Here is a 23,058-nt window from a genome sequence, read left to right as displayed (position 1 = left end):
TTGTTTCCAATTAAAACATGAGGGACATTTCTCCAAATACTAATTTTAAACAGAAACAATATGTTATATCACAGAAGAAGAAAGCAAACAAAAAAACTCATTGAAAAAGATAGCTAATTTGTTTAACATAATTTTTCATAGCAAAATTATTTACAATGATACCAAAATAATTTTAGTTGTAGTCTGAGAGATTATTTTAAAAATACTAATTTGTTAAATATACATAACAATGATTTAAAATTTACTTTATTTGTATACTCTATGTTTAAATTTTTTATATCTTTTTAGCACTACAGGGGCAGTTTAAAAAGCTTGAATACTGGCATAGTAACGCTCTTAAATTATGGAAAATATGTTCCTCCTATTGTTTCTCATGTCACTCTAGCTCATGAAATTGGACATAATTTTGGATCACCGGTAGGTAATAAATTACACTACTAATATTTTTACAGAGTTTTCAAATAAATAGCATAAAATATGTGCATAGCATACATTGCTATGCAATAATTTATACAAATGTATTATTCCCTATTTTAACATAAAAAAACATATGTGTTGAAAGAGTTCTTCTGTTATATAGAAATATAGGAAAAATGTCTAAAGAAAAACAAATTTCTTTTAAAAAATGTTGACACATCTTTTATTGTAACATTTTGACACATCTTTTAATATAAAATTTTACACTATTTGCTTCTACTTAATATTATTATTTGTTTTCTCATTTAAATTTTTGTCCGTCTTTGATTCCAAAAGTTATTTATGATTTATTGACTTAGCATCTTATTTCTTAAAATTATAATTCAACGATTCATTTGAGAAAAAAACTTTTATAATATTTTATTGTGACAACATCCTGTATTATACAAGATTTTTGTCATGATGAAAGATTTAAAATAAATTTCGCCATGAAGTTCAAAATAACTGTGTGTATGAAAAGAATTTAACTGTGCACTGTAAAAAAGGGTTTCTGAAGATTGAGCCAAAATATGTCAAAAAAGTTCAAAAACAAATAATAGTCGAATTCAGAAACCCCATGTATTCAAAAATTAAAACAGCATATACTCACTTTTTAGCAAAAAGCATGAGGAGGGAGATATGTGTGAAAGTGTATTAGCTGTTTGTAGGATTCAAACCAAAGACCTCCCAGTTCATACCATGATGCTCTAATTACTATTGAAGGTAGTTAGGAATCTTTATATAGTGGCTGCCGCAATGACATATTATTTCCCTATTTCAAGGATACAAAGAATTGCAATCTGAAAATATGCTCATAGTAGCTTAGTCTAGAGTGATAATTTTAATTTCCCTTTTCTCTTAGTTTGCTATATCCTAACATTTAAGCAAATGGAATATATGAAGTTTTCTAACTCTTCCTGTACTGGGTTGAACTACTACAGTGGTTACAGTATCTTTCTACAGCTCGAAGATCTTTGGTTCGAGTAATGCCAGCAGTCAATGAACATCTCTCCCACACATTTTTCCCTTCACATCACTTTGGGGACTATGCATTTTGCTCAAAAATGTGTATCTGTTGTTTTATGCAATTACTATGCATTTTATATTTCTAATGTAAGAAAAATAAATTTTTAAAAGTATACACTTTACAGATTAAGGATGACAAATTTAATAAGGACAAAGCAAAAAGAATTTTCTTAATCTGATAAATCACTATTAAGGAAGGCAGAATTAAAACATCACAATTTGGCAAACTTGATTAATTGTTATTGTGTTTCTAATAATAGCCTTTCAAAATCTTTCAGTTCCTTTTATAATCAATCTGGATACAGGTTTTTAAATATGACTTTCTCATGAATGCTTTGTCAAATGTTGATAATTTTTTTTCTTTCAAATATCAGTTTTTGGAGCTGATTTGTTTCCGCCTTTAGCACTGCAAAAGGTACATTTCATAAATTAAAAATTTGGCAGACATACATCAAAAGTTTAACCCCATCAACAATTTTCTTAACGCTTAAATAGAAAAATGAGTGTTCTTAATCAAACATTAACCCATTTCTTTTTTAAAATGGGAATTCTAAAGTGTTTAAACAAGTTCTTGTTTTCTACTTTAATTAGCATGATCCTGAAGATGATGTTGTATGCACTCCAGGAGGTGATAATGGAAATTACATCATGTTTGCCCGTGCAACATCTGGTGACAAAAGAAACAATAACAAATTTTCACCTTGTAGTGTCCGTAGCATCAATGCTGTACTTAACACAAAAGCCAGAAGTCTAAAGGGTTGTTTCACAGGTATATTTCAATTGACATTTATTTACTCATAATTGAAATTGAGTAACTTATTGGAGGAATCTAATTAGTGACATTTAGAAAACTCAATAAGTTCCAAGTTTAAAAACAATTTTAGTCAGTTTAGGTATAGAATATTAATTTATATGATCTAGTCTTTAAAAGGGCAGCTTTTTATTTATTAACAAACATCATATTTCTACACATAAAACCAATTTCCATAACTTCTTTAGAATGTCATTTAAAATGTTCCTCCACTATATTCTTCTATGAGCCCTTCAAGTGTTTAGCTCTTGGGGAAAAACTGCACAAAAATTTTCCAGCTATACACAGTGGCATAGTTTTGAGAGGGTTTGTGGGACAAGACCCCTTCCAAAATCATATATATTACTTGATTAATGGACTATTTTCTTGTAAGTAGGATGCAGACATAAAAAAGTTTTCATTATTAATTTTTTTGTTATTTAAACGTTTAGAATATATATATTAGAATATATATATTAGAAGCAGATAGAGCCCGGTTAGCCTGGTTGGCAGGGTACTGGGGGCTCACGTTAATGAGATCGGGAGTTCGGCTTCAGCCAGCCGTAAACTCTCTGCATTAATAGTGACTGGTGCACGTTAAATCTGTTGGGTCACAATGTCCACCATGTTCCTCTAACAAATAATACCTCTAGGGGTATTGAATTGGAGATTGATCATTCTCTGGTTCAGGTTAAAATTACTATCTGTGGATGAATGAATGGGTCCGCCCTATAAACGGGTTTGACGTATGGGTGTGGCAGAAGTTGAATTCTTGGCCATAGATGGCGCCAAATGAGAACAAAAGCAATCTCACCCCATCTGTCTTAATAGCCGACGACTACAACAGAAGATTGAACCAATAACTCCCCTCGATCATACATTAAAACTATGCCTCTTGTTATACGCTTACTTTCTCATTGAATAACTTCAGGAAAACGTTTTTTTAGGTGCAAGAAAACTAAAAGGAACCATACAACTTTTTGGGCCACGATAGCACGGCAGTGAAAAGATTCTTATAAATTAATTTTTTTAACTGTACTTGTTCTGACTGCAATGGTATTGAATTTTTATGTCAGTTCTTAATAGAGTTGTTTGAAAACTGAAAAATAGATTCTGGAAATAATGTCAATTACAGTCATGAGAACTTAAAGCAATCTGTAATATGTTATGACTTAGCTCTCTTTGGGAATAAGGAAGGCTAAAATTTAAAATTTTTTAAATTTATATACATATTTATAAGTTAGCTCAAGTTTTTAACTCCATAGCTTTGCGTATTCATTATCTAAAAGTGATTCTAATGGAATAGATTATTTTCTTTCTAAATAAAATGAGTTATTAAAACTGTTACCACTCAAAATAGAATGCAACAGTTAATATTAAATACATATTAAATGTTAAAGAATTTGAACAAACACAAATGAAAAGTACTCTGTAAGAAACCACTTTAGTATGGTGGAGTAAAAAAATCCACAATTTTAAGCTTATTTAATGTCAAAAACAACTTAAAATTAAAATCAAATAAGTATGATGCAGAATATAATTCTTAGCACATTAATTGATAAAAATTTAGACATTGCAAAATTAAAATAGAGCTGAAGGCAGAATAATATGAGATGAAGTCAGTGTAAGATGAAGCAATGTCTAAAACCATATTGAATGCAAAACCGACTGCCTGGAGCACCAGGTTAGAGGGGCATGGAGCGAAACTCAGATTTAATGTTTTCTAAATTATGAATTTTTTTAAAAATATTATTTGTATTGAAAAATATAGTTAGGGAATAGAATTTTTTTAACTATAAATTCTTTGGTTAACTTTCTTTATAATTATAGTTCTTTACGTAAAAGTTTTACTAAAGATAGAAAGAAAAATGTGCAACAGAAAAGCCACTTTTTTAACATATGAGTTCCACAATTTCTTTTATGATCTCTTCTCTTAATTAAAAAGCAAGGGTTCAGGGGGAAGATTATCAATGCTTTAAGATCAGTTAATAGGCATATTAACGGCAGTGAATTTCTATATGGACAAGTGAATGAGTTTATTAATTTATAAAGATGTTTGTAAACCTACAAATTGTGTTATGCCAGTCGGCGACAACAATATTTTTTTTCATAAAATAATCTTCTACATAAGTGCAATATATTAAAAGTAAAATACGATTGAAATATCATTTAAATACGTACAGCGTGCAAAATCATATACAGATCATTCTGAATAACTTTTGATCCAATGATCGAATCTTCACGTTCCAGAACTCAAACCTTATTGGTTCAAGAGGGTAACCTCAAATATGCTAATTAATTGGTGCAGAAATAATTTGAAGTTATGAAATAAACATTGAGCTAAATTTTTTGCTTTAAAATTTATTGTTTACTATTTTAAATCTGTTTATTCTTTTAACTAAGCAAAATTTATCATCATTTAACTTCGTTTTGTTGTGGAAAAAATACCCTTCAGTTTGGAATTCATTGGCTTTATAATTAATAATTGTAAATAAGTGCAGAGTTTGATTTTGACAAGTTTGTGTTATTAACCTTGAAGACATTATTTATTTTGCTCATATGTTTATCCATATGCATGTATATGCAAACCAACATTTAGGGTTTATCTATATTTTGTAATTTTCTGGTAGAAATAATGTAATTTAAAATATAAAAAGCAATTTTCTACAGCGTTGTGACTACACCAGCTAGGTAATTCAAAGAAAAAAGCTCTTATTTTTTCTCTTATTAATTCATCTTCTAAAGTTCTTATTAATTCATCTTCTTTTCCCACAATTAAGTTAAGGGCGCTGTTTTCAGCGTCACCCGGTGTACGAAAATGTCTTCCGCCAGCACTGATTGAATGACAGCACTAGTTTGAGATTTTTTTTTTTTAATTTGAACTGACGAAATTTCCTTCCTCTCAGTTGGATAATTTCCTTAATATTCTTCCTGATCATCTAAAGAATGCTATTGAAATCACTGTAAACACCTTCTTGCATTTTTAAACTTAATTATGTGGCAGAGCATACATTTTGTACATAGTTAATAGCATATTTGCTCAGCTTTCCTAGAAGTTAAAATTTTGACTATAAAAATATTTGTAATTATTTTGTAGAAAGTCAAGATTTTGTGTGAGACAGTTAATATTGTTCTTGTGCATATGTTTTGTACACAAATGATAGTAAATTTGATTTGTATCCTTGAATGTTAACAGCTTAATTGTAAAAATATTTGTGATTATTCTGTAGAAATTCAAGATTCCATATGTGGAAATGGTGTTGTTGAAAAAAGTGAGCAGTGTGATTGCGGATGGGAAGAAGATTGTGAGGAAAGTTGTTGTTTTCCTATGAGGACTAATCCTCCTAGAGATGAGCCTCCTTGTATGCTTAGACCTAATGTTATTTGCAGGTAAAACTTTGATTTACATAGTATTTTTATGATGAAATAAAGTAAAGGTTGTATATAACTTGATTGTATCAGTTGTGTTTAATACATCATATATTGCTTTTACAATTAGCATATAGTTCTGCACAAATACCTTTTATTGCAAAACGTGTGTAGAGAGCCGTTTTTACGTTTTCATGGACCCTTTATGAGTAATTTTAGAGGAAACATTTTTTTAATTTGAATAATTTTTAAAAAGTATTTTATTATAAGAATGAAAAACAAATGCATTATTTTAAAAGCTTTAATAAATTATTTCTATAGAAAGTTTAAGGTATCAATACTTTTAATATTTTTTGAAGGGTGAAGTTTTCAGTCACATCATTAAAATCAATTTCCTGCAAGACATCATATTCAATGCTCATGCTTGGCAAATGACTCACATTCTTTCTTGAGCCATACTATGTCTTAGTTCATTTTTTGATTAATTTTAGTGTGGTGAGTGAATGTTTGCTACTACAATTAGTTATCATTAGTAACAAAAAAATCAAAATGAAATGTCAATGTTTGGAAATGTATCTTTGAGATTGTTGTTTTTCACTATTTAATACATATCATCTATGCCTAATTGGTGTAACTTATTCTCTTTGGTCAAATAATGCTTGAAATGTTCTAATTCTAGCACTAATTTTTTTTCATCCATATCATTGGTATAGAATCTTCAAAAATCATCACTGTAAAGCATTAATTCCTTGGACTTTAAAAATTAAATTTGACAAAAAACTGCACAAATCATTTATTGGTTTTATGCGCCATTGAGCGAGATTTGAATTGACTAATCCATGTGTCAATTTCTGAGACATAAACCTCAACTAAAATCTTCTCTACTTTGTAATGTAACATATTCTGCATCTTCATCATAAAATGTCGAAGATCTATGCGACTTCTCATCTATATATCTAAAATTAGGTAAATTTTCCTTTGAAATCGTTTCATAAGTAAAGAACTTTCCTCTGTTCTCTCACAAAAGCAATCAAGGATTCAATCAATTTCAGACCATCATCAAGCCCCTTCTTCTGATCCTCCATGGAGGAATTCCCATCAAGGAAGCCACTTCTTCTGTATGCTTATTGAAGTCTGATTTTTTCTTGATAACATGTCACCCCAAAATTTTGTCAACACAATATTTTTCAATTTCTTTAGAAGGTATCCAGTCTAGTTTCGAGAAACACTTTTTTGTTCTTTTCCAAAGTCTGAAGAAGGGCCATAATTTTACCGTAATTTTTTTTGCAGTGCCGTTACTGCTCCTGAATGATCAGACCTCCTTGTATCCGATGGACGTATTACGACTAGCATCCTCTTAAGGTGTTTTACCAATGGATGGTAGAACTGGCTAAAAAGGGTTACGTTTCTGTAAAAATTGGATATAATCCTCTAACACGTGTCCCACAGCTAGCTCACCAATTAAATTTAAGCTATGTGCTAGGTAGGCATGATACAAAAAAGGCAGTTTGATATTTTTCTTTTAACCTTGCTTGTAAACCTGAATAGTTACCTGCCATATTTGGTACGCTATCATACGTTTGTCCTTGACAATCACTTATATTTATGCCTTTGTCATTGGGAAACTGTCATTAATGACTTTTGATTTTTGACTCTTGGGGGCCCCATCAGAACTCAGAGCCCTGGGTTTGGGCCAACTGGGCTTTTCCTTATAAACGACTCTGCATGTGTAGTTGATTTGGTATTTAAACATTTGGCACAATTAAAGCACATGCTGATATAAGCCTGTAAATGTCAGCTCGATGCAGTTGAGAAAATCAACTTTAAAATATGCGGGAAAATCAGGAAGCTGTTAAGTAAAATTCGTTTTGCATCTAAAACAACCTTATTTAAAGATTTGAATAGTTAAATTGTTGTTCTATCCTTGCAATCTACTATAGAATACTTTTAAGCTCTACAAACTGAATATTTTGAACAGCTATTACAAATCGTGTTATTTTGCTAAATGTTTCCAATCTTTTATTCTCATTGTAAAAATTGAACTTATTATTTTTTCTATTTTATTTTTCTGCTTTTTATATTAAATTAAATTATAATTTCCCTTTGAAGAACACTGATGAAAATTTTTTTTTAGGTTTTTCACCAAAATTGGTATAAATTTGATAGAGCAGGATTCTTTTTTTTTATGTATGATATGACATTTCTTGATGAACTAGTTGTTCAAGAGTGTATTGCATTAATTATTACTAGTTAATATTTTATTAAAATTTGTTTTCTATTTTAGCCCCAGCCAGGGACCATGTTGTTCTCATGATTGTAGTTTAAAAATAGGAGAAGAATGCAGAGGAGATAATGGCTGTAGAAGTCCTAGTTATTGCGAATATCCTTTTAAAGAATATTTTGTTTAAATTGAGGGAGTTTTTACAAACCTTTTTATTAAATGCTCTAGATAGTGTAAATAAATATCTCCAATTGGATGCTCATGCCTTTTCTTGAGATTTTTATTCAAAATACTTTAATAGACAAAGGAGAAAATTTCTCATTTTAACCCTCCGCGTACGGCTCCCGCGACTTGAGCGGGATATCTGTTTTGTCCCCCACTACGGGTCACGTTAAAATCGCGAGCGAAGAAATTTTCCCCCTGATTTCAATACGGATCCCGTCATTTCCCCATGTACGACCATCATCCAAAACCATCATCTGAAGCTTATTTTCGCTACTAGGTGGCACTAGAGGGTTCGGGAATTTCGCAAATTATATAGAAAAATTACTTAAAATGAAAAATACTAAACTAAAAGTAACTTAAAAATCACCCCGTATTTCAGTACCGGAAAGTATAAAAACTGAGCCGACCGCGGAGGGTCAAGTGTTTAAAAAAAATCAAAATGTTGTAGATATTTCTTAGTCACCACCATTAATATATATTTTTAGAATAATTGTTAAAAATGAAACCAAATACTATGTATTTTTCTTAGGGTTCATAAATTTATCTTTATGCGAGAAACAAAAAGAAAACTGGAGAGTGGATCATAAATTTATAATTAAGATTTTATTTCATAATTAAGAACCTAACCTCTTGAAGTATTAATAGGGCAGATGAGATTAAATACATCAAAACGTGGTTGATTGCTTAATGAATTCAAACAGGTTTTAATTAATTTGATGTATCTACTAATACCTTCGATTTTACCGAGAAATCTATCAATTTTGACATTTTTAATCTTATCTTCTATATTAGTGATTCATCAGAGTTTGACAATGTTTTTATTTTCACCTTGCTTAAATATCAATTTGAAAAGTGTCTACGTCTTTACTTTATTTTTAACATGCATTTCAAAGATACATAAGTAGTTGCCTTAATTACAAAACATTCTGGTAATATATTCTACATTTTTTTTGATCAAATATGCATATGTATTTATTTTTTCTTTAATATTGTAGTTATATATATATATCGGGCTTGGTCTAGAAATATGGTGGCCCTAGGCACAGTGCTGTCAAGAGTTCCCTGGTTATTACTTTAAACTAAATTTACATGTTTAATTATAAAGTGTTTCTAAATTAGTTATAATACAAGTAAATTACGATATATTAGTAAGCTTGAGCTCATATTTGTCGCAATTTCTGCAAACTCATAACTCTAATAGACAATTCTTAAAGAAAAACACAAAAAGGAATAATTTGTAACATTTAGGGGGCCCTAAGCCTGGGCCTCTTTGGCATATATTTCGTTATTATATTAAGTTTTACAATAAAAGGGTAATGAATGAGAACACAATTAATGCAGTTAATTACATTATTTGAACTCAATGTTAGACATCGTTTTACTTTATTTAAAAATGCTGCACAACGTACCCTTTAATTCTTTTAGTAAAATTTCATTGTTTTGTTTTCATTAATTAACACAAAAACTTGTATCCATTTCTGTGTCGTTTATTCCCAATTATAATCAGATTAAATATTTAATCACCTCAGTCACTAACTATTGGGTTAAAAGATTATTCAATTCAGTTATTAACTATTGAATAAAATTTTTAAATAAAAGCTTTAATTCTTGTGTTTTATCTTGTTGTTATAGTCACTGAATTGCGATGAAAACATTTCATTTAACTTTCCTTAATTATTTTTACTGGCAAAGGTCCTCAATGTCCTCCTTCTACAAACAAACCTAATAAAACAGTGTGCAATGAAGAGTTTGTTTGTTACATGGGAGTAAGTGATAATCATTTATAACAAATTTATTAAACAAATCATGTCTGTCTAAGCATAATAGTTTTAATTTTATTTTCAAGGAATGTACAGGATCAATATGTGTTGCTTATGGATTAGAATCCTGTCAATGTCGCCGAGGTCCGCGTGATCCTGCAACCAAAGCATGTGAATTATGTTGCAAATTACCAGGAGATGATTATAGTTGCAAGTAAGCAAAAGGGGTGATTTCAAACAATTTTTTTTTTTGGAAAATTGAGTTTTTCTTCAAATTTCTATGTAAGATCATTTCAATATAAATTTAAATTCATATAAATGTTAAATGAATGGTGTGTTCTGTATCATTATACATATAGAGATAAAAGAAGCCTTTGCCAATTTTTTCTGACATTCTCTCAAGACTGATTTTTTGTTCCTGATGGGCTTGATAAATTTTGTTTTACATATGATGTATCTTAAACTAACTTTTTATCTTCCTTTCACAATTTGGAAAATTGTAAATGCATCTAAATGTAAATATTTTGTCAAAAACTTCCATTTTTTATTGTATACAATATTATAATTTAAAAAAAAAAAAAAAACTTAGCTTCACCTTTGATAATAAAATTTTAAACAATATAGGCGCTAAGAGTTGAAAAACTCAATGAACCTATTTATGACTAATATGTTTGTTATTGACAGCTTAATTTCATTTATCGTAGCAATAATTTTAAATTCATAGAGGCATTCTAGAGAAAGTAAAGAAATCATGTAAGAATTTAATGTACACAATAAATAGGAAATTGTAATTCTAAAAGTTTAAGCTGGCTCCCTTTCAATTTCTTAAGACATTAAATTAATCAGAAATTTATGATTTGTATTTAATCAATATCAAAACTATCTGCATCAAAGGATATCTCCAAAATTTTCATGTTTTAGAATTATTGACATGAAAGTTAACTAGTAGCTTTCTAGGAAGAGAAATTTTGCTAAATCAAATTTTTCTTAGAATACTCTTATTATGATTTTATTTGAAAAAATTATTTTCATAAATTAAGAAAAAATTGCAAATGTTGCTAGAATTTTAGCAGTATAGATAAACAATTTATACTGATAAGCTCAGAGGGAAAAAAAAGTCTTATATCAACTAATTGATCAAATAAAATAGAGTCTTACGTAATAAATTTATGATACGATAACTGATTTTTATTTATGTGTGATACAAGGTCTATAAAAACGTGGCAATAATAAAAAAAAGTAAAACCTGGTAGCTTGTTATGAGTGATGTAGCTTCACATATTTATTTTATTGTTTGTACTTTCATAGAAGCAATAAGCAATTTTTTCTCTTTATTCTAATTTTATTTATCCCACCTCACACTGTACTTTATATGTTATTATGGCTTAATTATAAAATTTCATTCTTCTTTTGTGCATAATTTTTGGGTTAAATTTTATACATTCTTGTTTTGACAAATGCTGTTATAAGTATTGAACATTATATATTTTGCTTTTTTAGATCTTCGTTTGATTGGAATTTTGCCCCATATGATGTTCCTGATCTTTATGCCAAACCTGGAACACCTTGTGATAATTACAATGGATATTGTGATGTCTTTCAAAAGTGCAGAGAAGTAAAAAATAAATTTTTACTTATAGCAGATTTAGTTTACTTTCAATTGGCTTATATTCATTTAAATCCATGAATTTAAGTATTTCTTAAAGTTAAGTCATGTAAGCATGTTTTAGTAGTTACTTTCAATACATTTCTATCTACTGCTGATTTTTCCCACTTTCAGTAGGTTAAGGTTTTATTTACTATTTTACACACAGTTTGATGTGCAATTTTTTGTCTGATCTTTTTACAAGAAAAAGTTAACTTCTTAAAATTCATATTCCACCTGCAATTTTCTTTTCATGGCAGTTAAATTTTTTTTTTGTTTATGTTATAGTATACAGAAAAATTGTACATTGGGAAAAAATATTTTATTTATTTTCCAAAAGTAGCATTAAATAAAATATAAACTTATTTCGAATGAGGACGCCTTGTTTTATTTATGAATTTTTTTAAAAATTAATAAATAAATTCTTTGTTCTAATTTTTTTTCACAACTTCTTCTAAATTGCATACTTGAACTATGAAATGAGTTCACCAGCATAAGATGTTTTGTTTCATTAGTATCACTATTTTTAACAAATTTCTTACATGGGAGTTTTTTATTATTTATTTAATTTTTCAAAAACCTGATGAGAGAAGTTAAGATAGTAGTTGTAAGTACTTATGACATGGCTGTTCTGCCATGCTTGATTTTGCCTGTAAGCCTATTTTTGAAGAACAATTTTTTGCTGTGAATAGAGAAAGCAAATTTCTTCACTAAAACCAAACAAAGGTTATGGCCAGTATACAATCTAACTCATATATTGGAGTGAATGATTTCTGTAGGCAATAACTAGGTGTATTTTTTAGACTAATTTAGAAATTCTGTAGGAAAGCTTTTAAAAATATTAAAGCGGATCTTTTAATTTATCGGAGAAGACTTACTGCTATCATTTTTTATTTCCTGCTTTTGGATTCAAGACACATGATTTGTAAAGTCGAAGTATGAAAACTTACATGAACTAAATACCTCTAAAGCTACAAAATAATCCTCTAAATATTTTTTAAGATCTTTAAAAATGCATAAACTGAAAGTTTCTAGTCCATTATTGTTGGGTAGTGTATTTATGTTAACCAAATTAAAGAGTAAAAAAAATTACCTAGCTTAATATTAACCATTTCCATTATCATTAAAATATTTTTTATTGAAAAATACTTAAACATGATATTACAATTATTTTTAGTAGCCTGGAGTAAGACAATTTGTTTACTTGAAATTAAATGGAAATACTTATAATCTCTATACATTAGATCTTTTATTTTACTGTTAACAATAATGTATAGAATTTCCAGGTTGATCCATCTGGTCCTCTTGCAACTCTAAGAAAACTGTTTTTGTCTAATGAAAGCATGGCATCTGTTAAAAGATGGATTTTACTGCATTGGTGGGTTGTTTTATTACTGGTTATCCTCATTATTATGTTTATGGTAAGTAATTCTCCATTTTATATTGATTTTAAATTCTAAGCTACAAATGAGGGTTACATATCTCTCTTGAATACTAGTTTTTAGTAAACTAAGAATCAAAATTCTTCTCTTGTAAATTTATACGCTGTTACTAAATAAATTTTTATAGCAGTAAAAGCATAATTGTAAACTATTTATTTACTAGGCTTTGCCTTATTCTTTTTTTTTTCTTTGATAACACTTTTTTTAACTAATCTATCACTTAGTTCTTAGGCACTATCAATAAATTACCTATTCAAAATTTTATTTTCATTGAAAACACAAAGAGCAACTAACAAAATCTACTATACTTAGAAAGGAACATTCTAAAAGTATGTTAATTTTAGTAATTACTGAAGCTACAGAAAAGATTTAAAATAATATGCATATTTAATGCTAGTTTTCAAAGATCACAGGGAGTTCATGTTTTAGTTTCAAAGATCACAAGTTCATGTTTTAGTTTATTTCTAAAATCCAATAGACTAGGATAAGTTTATTTTTCTAAAGGCTTCCAAGATCCCTTAAATTTAAATGATTAAATTAATATCAAATGTCACATATTAATGCAAAGTGAATTTGTCGAACTCTGACACAGTTTTTGATATAAATCTTTAAATTCTCACTAGAGTTATTGTGTTACATTTAATTTTGTCACAAATTGTCAAAATATTCCTGATGTGTTGAAAATCAGTTCTAGAGAATATAAAAATTATGATATTTAAATAATTTATTTGTAATATCTATTACAGTATCAAGGCTTTAAATTGGGATTTAATGAATTTTTGATGCGTTCATAGTTTATATTAAAATTATGAAAACAGAGCAGGAATTTTTCTTTAACCTGTTTAATAGTATTAAAACTATCAATTACCCTTTATTATTTTGATAGACAACACCATAATTTCTCAATTTTGTTGCATAAAGTTTATAGCTAAGGTAGGAAACTGAAGCCCCCTAACCAGAAATGAAAATTTACATATGAATGTCTATCTTTAAATTTAAGTGAAAAATAGTATTAATGAAATGAAATTAATTTTTTTCCTTTCTGGAAAAAAATTTTTTTGCCTGAAATAAATTTGATGCAAAGACTTTGCCAAAATATGCAGGGCAAGCATTGCAAGAATTAAAAAATATATTTTGTCTAGTACTCAAATACTGTTTCAAATATCTGCTATGGTATTTTTTTCTGAATATATTTGATCCAAAAGTTTTGCCAAAATTTGCAGTAGATAAAAATTGAAAGTAATTAATTTGAAGAGACAAGTAAAAACCTTTTTACAATTATCAAAATTCTGCTTGTACTCTTTTTGTTTTTCCTGTGTCTATCACTACTAGAGAGTGAACATTCTCAATTCTTAAAAGGTTGTAAACTTATTTAAAAAAATAGTACTGGGGATGATTGTTTATAGAGTTCAACACACGTGTCTTTCCATTTAAACATTTCTTGTTTAGATGGACATTTGCTGTTGCTATCTCAATATTAAATTTATGAAATTTTTATTTTTATGTAATACTCATGACAACTTTTTTCCTCTTTTTTCTCTTAGATTTTATTTAGAACAATCCTCAATCGAACTGTATCTTCAGAAATCTTTATTTTTAGAACTGTTAATTATTGAACTGATTTGATACTTTGAACTGATTAAATGATACAAAAAAGTTCATTAATATTAATGCAAGTCATTTTGTTAAATTTTCAGATTATTATCGTTCGTCTGTTTGGAAAACAAAGTGATCCCGTGAAATCAGTGTCTGAGAATGGCCAAGTGAACAAATCTATAAGTCTTTTACGTCCTTGCAGTAATCAACCTTTAGTGAAAGCCCGAACTCAGGCCTTGGCAGCAAGTTCCAGTATTGCCTTGGCACATGCCTCCAATCATCAGAAATCAACAAGTAATTTTGTCAGGACTAGTGTTTCATCTTTCACTCAAAAGCATCGACCTTTACTAATGACCGGAAATGGTTGGGTATGACAATGAGTAAAAGACTTAGTTTGCATAATTTATGTATGTACCAAATGTGCACCCTGGTCAGAAATACAGTTTATGATTAACTCGCTCAAATTTTATGTAACATAAGTGATAAAAATTAATTTTGTAATTTTATAACTTGTAAAATTTAAATGAAATGTAACTAATGCTGTCTATTGAATAGCTCTTAATGAGAATTTAAAAATAAGTTAAATTCAAAATTCTATTAGCAGTCTTCATTTTATTCTGCATTTACAAATAGCCATGTTTTGTTCAATTGATGAACAATGTTTTTAGGTTTAAAATTTTTTATTTGCACTTCAACGTTTTGAGAAGCTGTGGGATTAAGCAAGTCCCACCTATTTATGACATTATACAAAAACTGTAAAAATACTTTTCTTCATTTATTTCATTTTTCATGAATGCATTTTTCATCATTTCATTAATTTCATTCATTTTCATTAAGTAAGTAAACACTAAGTACATAATGATCAAAATCAAAAAGTTAATAAATTAATTGTAATTAAAAATTTAAAGAATCTTTATGTATACTTATTAATAAAAGAAAATATTTTCTTTATTATTAAGTATACGTAAAAGTTAACAACTACATTTTGTTTTAAAGACAATGATTTGTGTCTGTAAATTTTTTCGTTTTATATATTGTGTATAAAAATCATTTAGACGTTATCTTTTATTAGGTACAGTTTGTAAAATACTGAGTGGTACAAATTTATCTTTTCAATTTTGCTCCTAGTAACACATGAAATAAAGAAAATGGTTAAGTTCTGTTACTTAATCATATCTCAACAGAAAAAATTTTTTGTTCACCTCATTATATATTATTTGCACTTATAATATGGCAATAATTTAATTCTACATAGGAATGCTCTTCTTTAACTTAACCTACTGCTTGTTATTTGAGGTACTGTTTGCAAACTCAGTTGTGACTCTTGTCTTTATCTAGGTGAAGTGGGAGTAAGCTTGTCAGCTCCGACCCACAATGCTTATAAGCTATTACTCCAAAAACCTTCTTTTTGAACTTAATTAAGTTTAATTTTTGATCTATGCAAACAGCAGTTATCTTACCCAAGTAAAACAAAATTCTGAAACATTGTTGAAGCTTGAGCTAACATTTTCAAAAGTCAGATTTATTTCTGACCAGGTATGCCAAATATGCTGATCACTTTATGTAATTTTGTGTAAATGTACCACAAAATTTGCGTTCATAAATTTGCCATACTTTATGTGGCTGCATATTTTGTATGATATTACTTGTATCAATGCAATTATTGTTGAAATATGAATCTCCTTTTTTAAAAACTAAGCTGTTTGATGAGAAAATTAGGTTTAGTAGCTAAGAGATTACTTCTCTCAAGTAATCTTCATTTATATCTTCATTAAAATGTTTTACAAATTCTTCTAAGAGCTTTATCTTGTTGTTTTTTTTGAGGATAGTACTTAAATGTTTTTTTTATTTTTAATGGCAGAATGAAATTTTTTCTATGAAAATAATTGTATTATAGAGATTTCAATACAATTAAAAAGCAAATAAATAAATTCTAAACAGATTTTATATTACAAACTTCTGAATCTTTAGTATTTATTTATTTATTTATTATAAAATTAAATGTTCTGAATCAAGTCTAGATTCACTGAATATTAAGAGTTTCATTCTTGTGAAGTTATAAATAAAATGCAACATTAAATTTCAGAAATCATCAAATTTCAAGGATGATTAATAAGGCTATTTGAATTTTAATTGTGCCAATTGAAAATATATGCATTTTAAGTAAATTTTGAACTGAAACAGACAGTTTTTTTTCATGTTTAATTGTTTTTTATCTGCTGGCAGAGATAATAAAATGATATAGAATTGCATTATTAGGAAAATTTTTCATCTCTTACGAAATTTTCTAAAAAAAATTCTTATAAAAAGCTATTATTATCTTTATGTTGTTAAAATTTTTTAAACTTAAGTACTAGGCTTCGTATAAAAGTGAGAAAATAATTATTGACGTTATTTTATGTGTAATCTATCTTCAATGTATTCATTTTCTGCACTGATAATTTAATTTATAATGAATTCTGATTGGTGTATGAATTATTTTATGAGTCTACATATAAATGTATTTGGGGGAAATGAATGATAGTATTTAAAATTTTGTTTTTTAAAATATAGTGTCTAATGTATGTTAATTATTTTCTGTATTTGAAATTTAGTTTAATTACTGTATTTGAAATTTAGTATTAATCCTTTTTGGAAATCCTTTATACAAAGATAAATCATAAATAAAATCAGATTTGCATTTTCACTCAAATAAACAAAAATTGCTTTTATCTGATGTTAAATTTCAAGTGATGTTTAAACATCTTAATCCCATTCAGTCAAGTATCTCTAAACGAGTTCTTTGCATGCATGAATGTACTAGTTACTTTTGAACATCATTCAGTAACTTTCTCTGTTGCTAGTTCTCCCACTCTTATATCTTGTGTAACTTGCTTTGTACTACAGTGACAGCTTAATCAGGTGTCCTTCAATTATGAACCATAATTTTTATTTAAAAATAATTATTTTTACAATAGAAAGAAAGCACTAGTCTCCTCAAATGGTCCCTCAGTGAGTGGTTTGTTTAGTCTAATGTAACGTCATCCGTTTCTTAAACCCTTTTACTCTGTGTCTCTATATTGAATAGAACAATAATGGAATTACTCCAAGTTAACAATAGGAAGACACATACACAATATTTGTTTATTCTTGTGAAAACATAAAATTATCTACTCTTGCTGATATAACTGTGTGTATTTTTCTGTTAACATTTATTCTTAAAAAAAATTACATTCCCTAATTGTAGTAAATAATTAATAAAACAAAGTTCCTTGTCCAGCTTTTGGATCTGTATTTTGCATTAATTAATACTTGTTTTATTATCTGAAATCCGATGAATTAGTCTTTTATAACTTACTTTCTAGATGTAATTGCTTGTTTTTATGTAGGTGCTATTTTACTTTCTCTTCCTATTTATGTAATATATCACCACATTTATGTATTAAAAATGCCCTTTATGTATGTCACATATTTACTGTTTATTGGAGCTAAACAAAGAAGTTACTTATGCTTCAGATATCCTGAAAACTACAAAAGTTAGTTACTAATAGAATGTTTACACTGTTAATATGATTTTTTCCTACAGCTCATCAAAAGTCAGTCAGTTTTACATTTTGTTCACATAATTTGTAGGTTTTATCAAAAGGATTGCTGTTAGACTGACCATGTGTGTTAAGGGTGTAAAAGCAAAATTTTAAAAACCTTTTCAATAGATGAACGATTAAATGGAAATGATTGGAGATTCAATATGATAATTAAAATAATTTTTATTGCTATTCTATTGATGTATTCTATGTTTATGATATTTCAAAAATGATCATATTTTTTTTTAAAATTTCTTTTGAATATTTAGAGTACACAATTAAAGGCATGGTAGACTAAATTTTAATTGTTAGTTATACAGTCAAACCTTCATGTTCACATCATAGTGAACCTTCAAGGGACCGAAATTTTAGTCCACTATAACCGGGACTTCAATATATCCGTTCCTCAAACAATTTTAATTAATCTTTCCAAACTCCCCCCCCCCCACTTTTATTGCACATTATTTAAATAAGTCACCAATAAAATGAAATACAAAAATGACTGAAAAATATTACGTAGTAACAAAAATGTGTTAACTTTTATTTTTTATTGCTCTCCGCCTTGCGTACAAAAAAATTAGTAATCTTAAGCTGATGCGCAATCCTCAACATCAGATATGGAAACACTTCCCCACTGTCCGATAAATTTTCCTAAATTTATGTTATTCCAGTTTTTAAACCTGTTTAACCATCCATTTGAACACATAAAAGTAATCTCACCAAATCACTTAGCAGAAATTTATCTGCTTTGACTTAAAGCATTTGTACAGATACTGGAAGATTGCGGCTTCTTTGAATGCTGAACCAATTCAATAATGCTATCAATAAATAAGCAACCAAGAAAAATGCTTATTGCTACATTCCATGTTATGGATGGTTTTAAAAATCGGCATATGTATTTATTTTGAAGTAGAAATTTCAAAATTATTACAAAAGAATGAAAATAAATTAGTCGAAGACAGAAAAAAGTTCATAATATCCAAATTCCTCTCTTGTTTTGGTTCACTATATCCACAAAAAGCAAGATTATACGTGTGTAGCAAGGCACGGGAGTGAACATTTCGCTCATTATATTTGGGAGTTCACTATAGCGGGGTTAGATTGCAATTAATTCCTTGCATGGGTGATCTATTGATTTTGAGTTCTAACCATCAGTAAACCATAATACACTATTTAAATTTAATGTGACACTGCCTCTCAGACTACTAACAATATATTTTTCTTTCTAAATTAGAATTTGGATAATCCCATGAAAAAGACAGTTCCTTCATAGAATGTATTGAATTTTTAAAAAGAAAATATGTATAGCACTATTTTTGTTTTAAAATATAGCTATGTTTTTTTATATGTATAATTTAAGTTCTTTTGAAATTAACATTTCTATTTTTCAGTTTGTTATTAATCAAAGATGTTATGGAGTATCTCTGTTTTTTGTAGTAGAGGCTTGTTTTATATTCAAACATAGTGTTGTGTTTTTGAAATTTCTATTGCATTCATGCTATTAGTGAGTCTTGCACCAAAGTGAGAGAATAAACAGTATTGATATATTATATATACATAACTTATATGGAGTGCTGAATATTGTGCGTGTCCATTTATAAGTTGCCTTTGTAATATTGTAGTTTCACTTTCTTCCAAAATGTTCATAAAAAGCAATGTGACAATACTGCTTATTTCAAGCACATGATAAATATATACTGATCTATTTTGAAGGATTGAAGTTTTTTCAAGTGAAATCCAATAAAATTTTAAAAAATATGTGTTGTCAATTTTTGTTGTATAGGGAGCCTCATTACATGTCCTGCCATTGAAGGACCTATATTCATAAGTCTTGGCTTTATAAAGATCATTATCAAAACGTATTTTACTTAGACAGCCTTTATTTGACTAATTTACCTGATATTTTCTCAACCGGTGTTTTTCAACCACTATTTAGCTTACGTAGGAATTACATAGTGAAGTTGCGTAGTCAGTGGAATCAATCGAATAACATGGTCAGTGACTAAGTAAGTACATTTAGGCAAAATCTGGACATTGAATCTTTAGCACCCCAATATTTTACTTAGACAGACTTTTCATGACGTTGACCAATTCACCTGTTAGTTTTTCGACCGATTTTTTTTCCAACCTTGATAGGACTGATGCATAATTGTTAGTGACTATATAAATACATTTAGGCAAAAATCTAGACATCCCAATCTTTGTCCCTTGATGCATTTTTATGTAGGACTTTTGTTGAGCCAATTTTGATCCCTACTGACTGCAGACAAAATACTTTTGCTACGGAAAATAATACATTTTAAAAAGTGATTCTTAAAACAGGGAAAATCGTTAAAAACATCATGGATGGATGTTCTCTAATGCCTGTCCTTAATATATATTTTTAGAATCGTAGTAAAAAAGATGTAAAGAAAGCAAAGTATATTATAAATCATTAATTAATATTTACGTGAGAGAGAAAGAACAAAGATGTTTCTTATGTCTGACAAATCATAACTGAATACATTCAATGGTTACTAAGAGGGAAAAGAGGTATTAAACTTATCTTAAGCAAGGTAATTTGAGAATAAAGCTTAAAATCAGTACTTAATGAAAAGTAAATGCATTCTATCAACAAAGTACTGCAAATAAAGGTATCACTTTGATTAACTTTCGTTCTAATGATCAGATTTTTACGTACTAAATGTCAATCTTAATGGTTCCTGGGGGTGACCTCAAGAAATACAAATTATTCAGTGCTAACTATTAATTAAGTTACGAAAAGAGACACAAAAATGTACTTTCTTTGAATAAGTATATATTTTTTTCCATGCCTATTTGTATTCTTAACCTTCAAAATATAGGGGGAGCCACAATCTGGGAAATATGGTTCCCATAGTTTGGTCAGGAAAACCATCCAAACTTCGGGTCTCCTTAATGTTAATTTCATTTTGCGTTTTTATTCATATTTTTAAAATAACGCAATTCAAAAAGAAATTGCTTCCACTTATAAAGCCCATTTATCCAAAGACAATTTCATGCAAAAATTAATTTTTAATAATTTATTATTATTTAATTTCATTGTTTATGAAAAAATTTGAATTATGAGGCAACATTTTTTTGATACCTTATTAATCAGAGTATTTTTCTATTGCGAAATTTAAAGCTTCAACAGTTTCATTTGGTAGAAGCCGAGAAAAATTAAAATTAATTATTTAAAAAGAAATAATTTAGTGACAATGAAGAAATATTTAAATGGGGAGATTAATATTTAAATGTTGTTAACTTACGTGAGAAATTTGACTTTTTTCGCTGATAACCGATTGCAAATATTTTTTTTTTTTTTAAATTTAAAATACGATGTTTCTTTTTTAGTTAACTAAACATTTATTCGCAACTTAATAAAGAGATTTGAATAAAACATTTTACTCAACGAATGTTGAGTTTTATAAAAGCATATTTCTGATAGAATGTGATTATGTATCAGCTTTTTTTTAAATTTATTTTTTAGTTTATTCTTTCAATAATTGATACAATCTCAGTAACCTAGAAACGTATGCATATATTTGGAATACTGTTTATCAATTTCTTCAATGTATATATATTTTATAATTATATTAATACGAATACGTAGTCAACATTTTTAAGCATCTTAAATTTACATACTTCTTATATATCGTCCTAATCTTAACATACATTTGCAGGGCCAGATTAAGACCTAGGTCCTAAGCACTGAAAACATTCTCGTTCCCCCATCTTACAATTTAAAATATATCCCATATTAAGTCGCGTGTTAATTCAAAATATAAAATCAAAATTCTTTAAAAGAAAATATTTATTTAAATTTTTAAAATATTAAAAAATAATTAATAACTGCTAATTACAAATTCGGTTAAAAAATTTTCAATTTGAAATGAAATTAAGAAAAATTTTAATAAATAAGCATATTTTTTTTTTATTTAAGTTTCACTAGCACTTAAAACTATTTAGAATTACACAGTGTTTTCTATAATAATTACTGACCATATATATTTCGAAACTCTGTGTATAAAATTAAGTGGAAAAATAGGCTTGTTAGAGGTCTTTAATTAATACTTGTATGAAAAAAGAGAACTTTAACGAAGCGTAACAGAGATTCATTAAACTGAATGCATGGCATTCTGTAACATTAGAAAAAATATGTCATAAATAGTGCCATGTAAGATATTTATTTTGGTTTAGACCCTGTATATCTAAAGAGTTTTTTCCTACTTTTTTTAATTGCAAAATATTTGACAGTATCTTCGAAGTTAATTTATCGCAATACACCAGCTTCTATGCAAATCAAAGATAAAGCATCTAGTCTTTCCTGTTGCATTCTTGTTCATAAGGGGGTTTTAATGCATTTTAACTGTGAAAATGAACGCTCAGCTGTACATGATTGAATTTTGTTTTTGCTGCTGTTTGTTTCCATGAATTCATGGTGTTGGTGTACATATGTATGGAATTGCTTCAGCTCTATTGCTTAGTAACTATTTAGGTCTTTTGGGTACGATTTTATTAATTTTTCGCAGAATTGAGAAAAACCTTGTAAATCAATGGTCATCGATGTATCACTCAGAAAAGAAAATTTTTCAAAGATTTCTCTTTTCATTTCAGTAGTGAGTTTATCCGTAATTTCATAAAAAGGTGACTTGAGAAATTTATCTCTTGCATCCAATCGAATTTCTGCCGAATCTCTGTCATATATATATATATACCCAAGAAGCACCTAATATTAGATTACGTCAGAAAATCGGTAAAATCTAACGTTATCTTGCACAACCCAAGTTGCACAATTCGCAAAAACGATATCGTAAAAACTTAGCTTTGAACATTGTACAATATCGTAGCGAAACATTGTACTATATAAAAATGGACCCCTTTTATAACGTATATTCAATATCGCGAAACAATATCGTTCGATATTGTAAAAGCGTTGGGGGAACGTCGATCGATATCTCTCAA

At 28.2% G+C, this 23,058-nt stretch overlaps 1 protein-coding gene across 2 annotated transcripts in view; it reads left to right on the top strand.

Annotated features, from left to right (window-relative positions):
• The window catches only part of LOC107445643 (disintegrin and metalloproteinase domain-containing protein 10), a 79,273-nt gene extending 63,990 nt beyond the window's left edge, over positions 1–15,283 (top strand). The window contains exons 6-14 of one of the 2 annotated variants that reach the window (XM_043046195.3): positions 289–417; positions 2,074–2,251; positions 5,503–5,662; positions 7,926–8,021; positions 9,772–9,853; positions 9,934–10,061; positions 11,348–11,462; positions 12,779–12,913; positions 14,632–15,283. In XM_043046195.3, the coding sequence (XP_042902129.2) occupies positions 289–417; positions 2,074–2,251; positions 5,503–5,662; positions 7,926–8,021; positions 9,772–9,853; positions 9,934–10,061; positions 11,348–11,462; positions 12,779–12,913; positions 14,632–14,904 (1,296 nt within the window). In that variant the 3' untranslated portion in view covers positions 14,905–15,283. Of the gene's footprint in view, positions 1–288; positions 418–2,073; positions 2,252–5,502; positions 5,663–7,925; positions 8,022–9,771; positions 9,854–9,933; positions 10,062–11,347; positions 11,463–12,769; positions 12,914–14,631 lie in introns of both variants that reach the window. The other variant, XM_043046194.3, reaches the window with a different exon arrangement.
• Positions 15,284–23,058: the final 7,775 nt, after the last annotated feature.

This window comes from Parasteatoda tepidariorum, chromosome 12 (genome assembly GCF_982258835.1).
Source record: "Parasteatoda tepidariorum strain Cologne lab strain chromosome 12, Ptep-v5.0, whole genome shotgun sequence".
Classification (NCBI taxonomy): Eukaryota; Metazoa; Arthropoda; class Arachnida; order Araneae; family Theridiidae; genus Parasteatoda; species Parasteatoda tepidariorum.
This window is presented reverse-complemented; position numbering and strand designations above follow the sequence as displayed.